Source organism: Xyrauchen texanus, chromosome 42 (assembly GCF_025860055.1).
Source record: "Xyrauchen texanus isolate HMW12.3.18 chromosome 42, RBS_HiC_50CHRs, whole genome shotgun sequence".
NCBI lineage: Eukaryota > Metazoa > Chordata > Actinopteri > Cypriniformes > Catostomidae > Xyrauchen > Xyrauchen texanus.
Genome location: NC_068317.1, coordinates 2,168,401 through 2,180,743, shown reverse-complemented (window position 1 = coordinate 2,180,743; position 12,343 = coordinate 2,168,401). Strand labels below are relative to the sequence as shown.

Genomic DNA, 12,343 nt, shown 5'->3' with positions numbered 1-12,343 from the left:
TAAAGTTTGTCTCTGTTTAGTCAATGCTTGTGTTTGGAGTGATCTTACTTTGTCGGTGACAATTCTTCTTCGCCGGTCAGCACTGTTAGCTGAGCGGTTCAGGGCACTCGCAAAGGCCAGTTTGTTATCCACCATCGTGCCGGCCCCAGTCAACCCTTCAACCGAGCCAATCGGCCTCTCCGCCTGTTCCCACATCCCTCCAGCGTCACAGAACTGCATGTTCAGGTCCCCGTGCCAAGCCCCGTCCTCGCCGGTGGACAGAGACTGGAAATCTGCGGGCACTCCGGGTAGCGTGGAGCCGGTGGAACCGGTGTCATCCAGGGCAAGAAACTCCACTCGCTGGGGGGGAAGAAGGCCCGCCGCGCCGTCAACAGGTGCACTCACAGATGCACCCACAAGGCCTGGGCCTGAATTGAGCTGCACATCTCCCGCCAGCAGTACCAGGAGGAAAAGGTATGATACCGCACAAGATTTGTTTACTTTAATGCGGTTGGAGTGACATATTGTTGTGCGACAAGTGCGCCTTGAATCAAAGATTAAAAAGGAGCGGTGAATGATGAATTGTCCGTATCCAAAGTTATACAGGTGTATTTTCTGGGGGGAAATGCTTAGTATTTGATAATTTCTTACAGACTCTGGTTGAGTTCTAGGTTTAAAGGATCCAGTCATAGAGGCAAAGAATGTGAAAAATACCACTGTAGTGCAGATGAACAGCAAGTAGAAACTCAGGTAGAGACTCAGATGGCATTGTTTGTTTGTGTGCTGTCTCTGGAGTTAAAGTTGTTTCTGTTTAAAATGCGGACATATACTTTGTTTTTTGTTTATTATCAGCGGTGATTGCGTCGGTATTAAAAACTTGATCAACCAATATTTAAGATAGGTGGATCTAAAAAAGAGATGAGTTAATCCGAAAAAAAGTGCAGCAAACACGGAGCCCCACCAACCGTGTGTGCGCGCCATTTTCAGTCGATGTAGCGCTTTCAGACCAAAACATATGGTCCAACACTCTCAGCAGACACCAGCTCTGCAGGGACACATCACCCACTCAACATGGCTGGCAGACATGGGACAGTGATAATCAGTACATAAATTAGCATAAAGTTTTATTTTAACATGGTTGGCAGTGACTGGATGATGCTGGCCATTACTCTGAATCAAATTATATTTTACGATTTCTGATCAATGTCGATAATGTCTCAAAAACATGAATAACCAACACTCCTGGAAACATACACTGGCAGCCAAAAGTTTGGAATAATGTACAGATTTTGCTCTAATGGAAAGAAATTATTTATTTTATTCACCCAAGTGGCATTCAACTGATCACAATGTATAGTCAGAACATTAATGACATGACAAATTACAATTACAGTTTGACTTATTTTTTTCATATCTTCTTAAACTACTTTAGAGTTCTCATCAAAAAATCCTCCCCGTGCAGCAATGACAGCTTTGCAGATCCTTGGCATTCTAGCTGTCAGTTTGTTCAGATACTCAAGTGACATTTCACACCACACTTCCTGTAGCACTTGACATAGATGTGACTGTCTTGTCGGGCACTTCTCACGCATCTTGCAGTCTAGCTGATCCCACAAAAAGCTCAATGGGGTTAAGATCCATAACACTCTTTTCCAATGATCTGTTGTCCAAAGTCTGTGTTTCTTTGCACACTCTAACCTTTTCTTTTTGTTTTTCTGTTTCAAAAGTGGCTTTTTCTTTGCAATTCTTCCCATAAAGCCTGCACCCTGAGTCTTCTCTTTACTGTTGTACATGAAACTGGTGTTGAGCGGGTAGAATTCAATGAAGCTGTCAGCGGAGGACATGTGAGGTGTCTATTTCTCAAACTAGAGACTCTGATGTACTTATCCTCTTGTTTAGTTGTACATCTGGTCTTCCACATCTCTTTCTGTCCTTGTTAGAGCCAGTTGTCCTTTGTCTTTGAAGACTGTAGTGTACAACTTTTTATGAAATCTTCAGTTTTTTTTAGGCAATTTCAAGTATTCCTCAAAACAATTATTGACTGATGAGTTTCTACAGAAAGCGTTAACTTTTTTTTGCCAATTTTGACCTTAAGACTAGGGATGCACCGATACCACTTTTTCTCTTCCGATACAATTTCGATATCTGAAATCTCAGTAACAGCCGGTACAGACCCGATAACGGTATTGTTTTTCATAATCAGTTCAGAATATCTATACCTCACTGAGTGATTGTAATTATATGTTAAAGGTTTGTGATTCTTTACTACACATTATTTCAATATAAATGTATAGCTTATTAAGGAAAAACTTTTTTGTTAACTAGTCGACTGGATATTGCTGCAGCAAAATTAACAATAATTCCAGTGTAAGGGTGTTCACACTTGGCAGGTATCGTTTGATTAAAACGAACTCTGGTGTGATTGCTCTGTAAGTGCGGTTCATTTGAACAAGTGTGAACGCTGCCCCATCTGAACCATTGCGTGCACCAAACAAGTGAGACCGCCAAGAAATCTGGTGCGGTTCGATTGATATATGAACACAACATGGATCAAAAATGTCTAAACGAACCAAAAACATGAAAGTATTTGCCTAATACTGACCTCATCATAAGAGCTATGTTGCCCATTACAGTTCGGTACAGGTGTCGGAACCGCCATCAGCCATCCTTGCAGCATGTCTTCATTTGTGTGTACAATGGAGGAATTCCTGGCATTGTTTTGACTCTAAACACTTTATTAGCGCTTCGTTTGTTCTCAGCTGGTAGAAATACCACCATATATATACATAGATAAATCCAACAATTGCATTTAGCCTAGCAGCCAGCACTGTTTTGGAGGTTTGGCAAGTTCCGTCAAAAAAATATACGTCATAAAAGCTGTCCAATCAGGTTGTGACTTTTTCCTGATGCCCTTTGTTTCATATCTTTAGGTTCGGTGTTAAAAATGCCAGTGTGAACGCTAAGTGAACCAGGACTAAATGTATAATTTTCCTTTTTTGGTCTGGACCAAGAGGACCGAACTACAAGTGTGAACACACCCTAAGTGTTCAGTAGAAAAGAAGGCAGTTTTTTTTTCAGTATTGGAGCCGATAACAATCCAGGAATCGGATCAGTGCATCCCTTCTTAAGACATGCCAATCTATTGCATACTGTGGCAACTCAAAATCAAACACAAAGACAATGTTAAGATTAATTTAAGGAATCAAATATCTTTCAACTGTGTTGAGCAATTTAGCATGATTACTCAAGGATAAGGTGTTGGAGTGATGGCTGCTGGAAATGGGGCCTGTCTAGATTTGATCAAAAATTTATTTTATCAAATAGTGATGGTGCTGTTTTTTATATCAGTAATGTCCTGACTGTAATTTGTGATCAGTTGAATGCCACTTTGGTAAATTAAAGTACCAATTTACTTCCGAAACAGCTAAATCTGTACATTATTCTAAACTTTTGGCCGCAAGGGTAAACAATTTGAGGAACAAATTTAATTTAAAAAAAAATATATATATATATATATATAAGTAAGATATATATATATTTTCGCTTGTTTTTTTTATGTAATAACTTAATAATTTAAATATAATAATTTTCAGGAAAACTATTTAGTGTATTTATATTTTATTATAATTTTTTTGCATGTTTCCTAGGGGCTACAGGTTACAACTAAAAAAAGGGATTAGAAAATGCACACAGCAGTCACGTTCAGGTCTCAGGAGGTTAAACATATTTACAACATCAAGGCTGAAAGAAAATGATGATTTATTTGGTGGTACCAAAAATAAATTAATACAAAAATATATTACAAAGTTAAACATTATTAATATTATAGACCTATTTATACACATTATTTCTATTTTCGATGCCAGTGGTAGTTAAAACCAACTTGCACACTTTAACAGCCTTACACAAAGTATAAAGTTCACAAATACACATTTAAATCAGGGATAATTCCCCTTGCAAAACTACAGTATTGATACCCTAGTACATTGATCAGTTATTATTTTGTTAATATATTCTGCATATTGACAGCATCCCATACATCACAGTCCAAGACTCAAAGCTGCTCTAATAGCAGAATCTTACCTGAATACAGCAGATCAGAGTGATTAGAGACTGTCCATCACACTCATCTCACATCAACCCGATACAAGACTCTCTTCAGCACTGACACTCATGACAGCGATCAGTCTGCGACTTTGAGCGATATAATCAGTTGAGATGTGAGTGATTTATCATACTAAATCACTCACTTATCTGTTACACACGAATAGAGTTAGCGGCTAGGCAAACAGCTGCTGCTCTACTCCACTTCCGGGTGTAAAATCAGTTTAAATCGCTCGCCTCACGTTAACACACACATCATCACATCAGACCATCCCAACAGCACACAAATCAGACTCTTAATTCACAAATCCTCGCATCTAGTGTGTAAACCATAGGTGTAAACACAAGATAACGCTCGTGTTTTAGTCCTGTTCTAGCTCCCAGCAGCAAACAGCTTCCGGTTAACTCTGACCTCATTACCACGTCACCAAGTGCATACGCTGCATTTGTCCGAAGATCACTTCTATTATGAATGGGAGAAACTGGAACGCTCAACCAGGACCTCTGAGCGCCCAACAGTCAACGGATGTAGAAAGACTGTCCCGCCTTACAGTTAAAAGAGCCAATCAGCTGTCAATCAACTTTCGAATGCGCATGCTCATTATCTATAAAAGACGGGAAATTGCGTTTTTTTTTTTTTTTTTTTGCGTAATGTGAGGTAAAGAATCACAATTTATGATACCAGTATTATCAGATTTCATTGTTTATTTGAAAAATGTTCTTTGATCGTAATCTTGACCAACCGTTTTTGAGATTTTGGACTTTATCTATTCAAGTAGATATGAGCTGCACTGCAATGACCGGAAATAAACCACCGAGAGCGTTCCAAAGATGGCCGACAGTGGACTGACTTGCTTTCGACTGACTTGCGAGAAAGACTGTGATGTGTCTGTCAGATTACAGGACGTTTTGGTCAAATAAATAAATAAATAATAAAACAAAATGGATAATAATTAAATTTTAGTAATAAACGTATATAAGTCTAACGCTTATTAAAAAAAAAAAGTAAAATAATATCTTGTAATGTAACTGACTACTTTTTCAAAAGCACAGTTAAACTGTAGTTTAACTACTTTAAAGTATGAGTATCATGACAGTTAGTATGGACGTTTCAAAATATCTTCCCAAACAAAGCGTTCGTCATGATCTCTCAACACCTAGCATGCTCTCTCAACACTAGCATGCTCTCTTAATACACATTTAATACGTAGCTATGTGCTTTTCATCACCAATGCAGTATGCTTCTATTGCATAAGCATATACATATGGTTTTACTGTTCATCGTATTTTACCATTTTTTTTATCACACACTGTTGCACAGGCAGAATTAATTAAATCAGGCACTGACAGGATAGTCCTAGGCAGCGTCTGACATGCCTCCACAAACTTTACACAACCAGCAGAGAGAAGATGTCAGGAAAATGCTGCTTCAACTTTCTTTGCACCAAAACTGCATCTTGTTTCATCTTGGCAAAAATAATAAACACAATTTATTCTCCGTTCATGTTGGACAGCATTCTCTCTTTCTTAGCGGTGTATAGTAAACAGACATGCAGATAAAAATTCAGCATGGTTTATGAAACATTGCCTTTGGAAATAAAGGCATCATTGAAGGTTATGCAGGTACATATGAACGGAGGTTTACATGGCGACAAGAAAGCAAATTTTATTACTGTCTCTTCAATACAACACACAGCAACAAGTGAATGATTTACTTACTATTTTACTATAAATGCTAATGTTAGAAAATTATCCGATTGGCACATAATTCTGCTGTACATCATGTGGTTCAACACCACAGACTCTAGAAGTATGTGGCAGGTAATTAACATCATCACGGAGTACAAAGGGAATAAAAACTCTGCCGTGAACACTGCTGCCTCTCTACCGGACAAGCTAAATACGTTTTATGCTCATTTCGAGGAAAATAACACCGCCCTCGCGGAGAGAGCACTCGCTGCCGACACTACAGAGGTCAGTTCACTCTCCATCTCTTTAGCGGATATAAACCAATCCTTCCAGTGGGTGAACATCCGCGTCATCAGAGCATGCACGATCCAAATGGCTGGTGATTTTACGGACATTTTCAACCTGTCCCTCTCCCTGTCTGTAGTCCCCACATGCTTCAAAATGTCAACCATTGTGCCTGTACCGAAGCAAGCCAAAATCACTTGCCTAAATGACTGGCATCCTGTTGCTCTGACCCCCATCATCAGCAAATGCTTTGAGAGGTTAATCAGAGATCACATCTGCTCTGTGCTGCCCACCTCACTGGACCCATTGCAGTTTGCCTACCGCAACAACCGCTCTACTGATGATGCCATTGCAGCTACAATACACACTGCTCACTCCAATCTGGAAAAAAGGAACACATATGTGAGAATGCTGTTTGTAGACTACAGCTCAGCATTTAACACCATAGTGCCCTCCAAGCTTGATGAGAAACTCCGGGCTCTGGGCTTAAACAGCTCGCTGTGCAGCTGGATCCTGGACTTCCTGTCAAGCAGACGTCAGGTGGTTAGAATGGGCAGCAACATCTCCTCATCACCAACCCTCAACACTGGAGCCCCGCAGGGCTGTGTTCTCAGCCCACTCCTGTATTACCTGTACACACATGACTGTGTGGCAACACACAGCTCCAATGCCATCATTAAGTTTGCTGACGATACGACGGTGGTAGGTCTGATCACTGACAATGATGAAACAGCCTACAGAGAGGAGGTGCACACTCTGACACGCTGGTGTCAGGAGCACAACCTCTCTGTAGGCTGTTTCATCATTGTCAGTGATCAGACCTACCACCGTCGTATCGTCAGCAAACTTAATGAGAGGTTAATCAGAGATTAACCTACAGAGAGGAGGTGCACACTCTGACACGCTGGTGTCAGGAGCACAACCTCTCCCCCAACGTCAGTAAGACCAAGGAGCTTGTAGTGGAGGAAAGACAGAGAACACAGCCCCATCACCATTAATGGAGCACCGGTGGAGAGAGTCAGCAGCTTCAAGTTCCTTGGTGTCCACATCACTGAGGAACTCACATTGTCCGTCCACACTAAGGCCGTTCTGAAGAAGGCTCACCAGCACCTCTTCTTCTTGAGATGGCTGAGGATGTTTGGAATGAACCACCACATCCTCACACGGTTCCACACCAGTACTGTAGAGAGCATCCTGACCGGCTGCATCGTCGCCTGTTATGCCAATAGCACCGCCCAAATCCGCAAAGCCCTGCAAAGGGTGGTGCGAACGGCCAGACACATCATCGGAGGTGAGCTTCTCTCCCGCCAGGACATATATAACAGGCGGTGTGTGAAAAAAGCTCAGAGGAACATCAGAGACTCCAGCCACCCGAGTCATGGGCTGCTCTCACTGCTACCATCAGGCAGGCGGTATCGCAGCATCAGGACCCGCACCAGCCGACTACATGACAACTTCTTCCCCCAAGCAATCAGACTTTTGAACTCTTGATCTCCCACGATCAATAATCAGCACTGCACTTTATTTATCATCATCTTATTATCTCACACTGGACTGTCATAATTATATTCTCTTCACAATGCAACTACTGCATATATATTTTTTATATACTTTTTAACATTTTTTTTAATTGTATGTGTATTCTATATTGTGTGTATTGTTTACTGTACATTGTATATTATTATTGTGTTGTGTAATTATGTGTAAATTTGATACGTAAATTGTGTATTGTAAATATGTTGTTTATTGTCTCGTCACTGTCATGACTGCTATGTTGCTCGGAACTACAAACAAGATTTTCACACAATGTTGCATTTATGTATATGGTCGTGTGACAATAAAGTGATTTGGTTTGATTTGGTTGTGTGATAGTTTATAAGACCATATCACAAAATTCTGGTATTGAATGGTTTTGTACTGGATGGACACTGTGGTCAATCCCAGCAGAACTTTTCCACATTCGCCAGAAATACAGCCCCTGCTTACTTCTGTGTTGCAAAATAAGGTGGATAGAAGGCATGCCAGCAACAGCAAGAGAGGAGTAGACTATTTTATGTATATGAAATTCCGCCCCTGCATTCCAGTCTACATCTCTTGATGTAATCCATGATCACGCAGCATGTTTTCATGAGCTGAATGGGGTAACCGTTTATAATGCCATAATTTAACATTATAAATCATGTTATCGAGATAGCATGTCATTGAAGTCTAGGCTGACTGAAAAACAACATCTTTAATTTCACAATCTTTCTAACTTCAGTTATATATATTTATGTGTAACATATGATTTAAAAGAGATTAAATGTCATGTTTACACAGTTAAAACTGCATATACCATGAAGTGAATTTGTAAGATGTTTAATCAGGCACTGAATAGATTACCCATTACTAGCTCATTGAGTCAAGGAATAGCTGTGATGCTATATGGAGACTCAGGTGGACTCAATTCAATTCAATTCAATTTTATTTGTATAGCGCCTTTCACAACACACATCGTTTCAAAGCAGCTTCACAGAACATCAGCATTAACAGACGACAAAAACTGCAACGTCCATAAAGTCGATTAATCATCATTGTGTAATTTAGACAAAATTTGATTTTAATGGTTTAAAAATAATTAAATGATAATTATATTAACTCTTTCCCTTCCAAACACGGAATTTTCCGGGTTTTATGAAAAAGCTTCCGCCAAACACGGAATTTTCCTGGTATCCGTGTTTTAGGTGGAATACGGTAAGAAAGACCCAGACGCATGTTTTGAAAGAGTACGCAACTCTTTGATCAAAGAAACAGACTGCGATCGTCTTAAACGTAAGTGGAGTTTTGAGAATGTAGCTCAAAATGTAGATAGAAATGCCTTTTTCTCAGCTTTTTGTCCGAAATGTTGTTTTTGACAAAGCCTACCTTTAATGCCTTAATGGCATTAAAAATAACAAATGAAGATAAAATAAAATCGTTTTTTATTTGCCTAAAAGCAGAGGCTCAGATCTTTATTTTGATATATAGCATCTTCATATATTCATGGAATTAAATATTCTGCGGGCCATTAAAGTTTTGCGAAAATCGTCAAAAACCCTGGCGGTGGCTGGCAACTTTTTTTTTTTTTTTTTAAACGCTGGCGGGGAAAGAGTTAATAACCCCAGTGAGCAAGCCGTAGGCGACTGTGGCAAGGAACACAAAGACTCAGTTTATCATGACACTGGCAGCGCTTCACTTTCGTTTAATCGCACGAGCAAATGTGCCCGCTTTGCTTCGGATAGGCTGCGCAGATGACAGCCTACATTTTGAATTTAATTTGTTTCTTTTTGCTTTCAGAACAACACGTGATGTAATAAGGAAAACGCCACTATTAATCCTTGAAATTTCTAACCCAGCATACAGGTACCTCTCCTTAAACCATGGTCACAGTCAAAATGACATTAAACGATAAAAGAGAAAACATAAACCCACATCTTGGGATTCAAAAATAGTTTCAAGTCTATTCAAATTATTAATTAAACCTCAAAAAGGCTGCCAACCCCTGGCCTATAGTATGCCTAAAACAGTGTGTCAATGGAGTAGTATGTCAATCCACAGTATTCATGAAACAGAATGCAAGAAATACCTGGATGACTTACTATTTCTGGTGAGATTCTGAAGTGCGGATCGACTGGACACCTTTCGATCCCATAATCACTCGGGAGCTGAGACGTCATGTTCAAAATGCTGGATTTAAAAGAACAGCAGTGAAACGCGAGTCAGATGGCTCTTCTCAACTGTTAGTGCTATAAATATACAAAGAAAGTTGTTTTTTGTGCTTCAATTGTGCTTGTTTAACAAAACCAGAGTAGATTATTTTCATTTTATTATATGTTATGTATTCAGGTAACAGGTCAATACCCAAATCCCCAGATGTAAAATAATTTCTGGAATCTAATCATACTACTCCTTCATTAAATACAATACATACTCTGACAGTAAGCAATTTTTTAGCATGACAATGCTTCAGTGCTTGTAATGTAGCTACTTTCAATAGCAGTTTGACTCTAGTTTGACAACTTTAAAGTATGACTAGCTTGTAGCTTGACAAGCTACAGCTTCAAAGTAGCTTCCAAAACAAAGCGTGGCAGTATGTCCTAACACTAGCATACTCTCTTACTACACACTCAGTAGTGTGTTTTCCCATCACCATTGAAGTACATGCTTCTATTGCATAGTGTATGCTTGCAAATTGGAACCCATGCCTTGAAAATAGGTTAGCATCAGCAGATGATGTTTGTATCCCGCTTTTCTGATTATTTCTAGTAGGTGTCTTAAATTAAAGATTACTTGCGGAAATAATGGAGATGAATAATAACCTCGTACCTGCTTTATTTCTTGTGTTGGTTTCATTGGTAATAAAACAGAGCTACACAATGTGCATTCTTCTGCAGGTAAGCTGTGTTGTATAACCCGTTTATCTAGTCTAACAGCAGAGTGTGTTGGTGCATATGCATAACTATTTTGCATGTATTTTGAACTAATGTTATGCAGTTTTGACCTTACAAATGTAACCTTCCAATGTCGGAAGAATTTAACACACAACACACTCTTCCTTATGCACACCCCACGTAGCCGAAAAATAGCACTGGATGGTCACCTTCTCCTGCAAGGGGTTATGATTCTATCCACCCTTCCCCCTGCTTTTCCCACACATTCATTTCCTCTCCTTCCCTTATAGATGACAGCGGCCTCTCCATCCAGTGCGAGAGGTTAATTCACTCACGGACGGCCTTATTTCCTCCCAGCCCCTTCCACAATATAAAAATTCAGAGTGGACAGGCCCATCTCTCATCCATGTGAAATTTGATTGGAACGGTATTGCCTCCTGTCCCGAGGAGGCCCTCTGCTGACTGGCCTGCACTTTATGACACTAAATAGCCAGGCTACAATTTTTCCATCTATTCAAAAAATTCTCTTAATAACTCATTCTTGCGAACGAGAGCCCACTCGCTCTCTGCCGAGGACAGGCCCGTCCCATTTACGTCCACGGGTCAGCGAAATGGAGACCTGGAAATGTCCAGAATTCAAAGGGTTAATTAATCTCCAAATTTAGTGCCCTTTCTCTGGTGCCCGCGTGCCGAATAATAGGCCCGTGGAGACGCCCGGCCATATTTACTGCCCGCTAATAGTATTCAGCAATGCACAGCACCTTCTGCATGCATGCTGCTCTTTTGCCGCCCATCTAACTTTACAAGTGATCTCATTTATCAACAATGACGGATTTGTGTAATGACTTCCACTTTTTGTGGCCCTTCACACCAGATTCTGCTAAATAATAAAATGACTATTTATTGATTATTCAGAAAGGTACATATTCCCATAATAGTCTGAGACCAGATCAAATAACCAGTGATAAATAAAACATTGGATGTGGATCCAATGAGGTCTGTAGCTCAGCAGATCAGTGCGATCTTGTGGTTGAGCCGTGGATGGAACTGATTAGAATCACATGACCAAATGACTGTTCATGGATGAGTCTGTAATAAATATGAGGTACTGCACATGCTTTATTAAGGATAACACTGATGTCTTCATGTTCTAACCAAATTATTTTGCACTAAAATGCTGAAGATCTCAGGTGGAAGGAAATCTTTTTTTTGTTAGCAAATAATTACTTAAATTGCAGTCTGTTTCTCACACAAAGCTATTGTATGACTTTAGAATACTATAGTGTAATATATAGAATACATAGTGATATTTATATTTATGATATTTTTAGTGTTTTTTTGTTTTGTTTTGTTTGTTTTTTACCTTTTTTGAGCTTGACAGACGTGGTCACTATGAACCAACAATGTCCAATGGTGTATGACCATACATCACAGGAGATTTCATTATGTCATCATAATTCCCACCACAGTGTCATTTCCGTCACATCCCAAATTTGATATTGTGTTTAATTGAATTCTGTGCTGGAAATGATGCTGATGGAAATTACATTTGTAAAGTTTTTGAAAGAAAATGACTACTTTGTCTTGCTAATTTCATAGTTTACATTTGATGTATCCTAAATATACACAATTAAATTATATTTTCACGCTTATTGCAAAACTACAATTTACAGTACAGGTACCTTGCATTTTCTTTATTTGCTTCAAACATACCATTGGGACTGGGAAAATACTGAAATAGTTAAATCTGTACATAAAAGACATTGGTAACACTTTACAATAAGGTTTCATGGTGGACACGGAACATTTTTGCTCTGTGACCATGTGGTACATGAACCACTACTTCTGTTGTGCACCTCTCCATGTTTACATTTGTG

At 39.5% G+C, this 12,343-nt stretch overlaps 1 protein-coding gene across 4 annotated transcripts in view; it reads right to left on the bottom strand.

Annotated features, from left to right (window-relative positions):
* The window catches only part of LOC127634953 (adenosine 3'-phospho 5'-phosphosulfate transporter 2-like), a 31,317-nt gene extending 20,878 nt beyond the window's left edge, over positions 1-10,439 (bottom strand). Inside the window, exons 1-2 of one of the 4 annotated variants that reach the window (XM_052114725.1) lie at positions 10,402-10,439; positions 9,675-9,762 (exon numbers count right to left, since the gene is read on the bottom strand). In XM_052114725.1, coding sequence (XP_051970685.1) covers positions 9,675-9,752 — 78 coding nt within the window. In that variant the 5' untranslated portion in view covers positions 9,753-9,762; positions 10,402-10,439. Of the gene's footprint in view, positions 1-48; positions 312-4,062; positions 4,591-9,674; positions 9,801-10,401 lie in introns of those variants that run through there. The other 3 variants (XM_052114724.1, XM_052114726.1, XM_052114722.1) reach the window with 3 other exon arrangements.
* Positions 10,440-12,343: the final 1,904 nt, after the last annotated feature.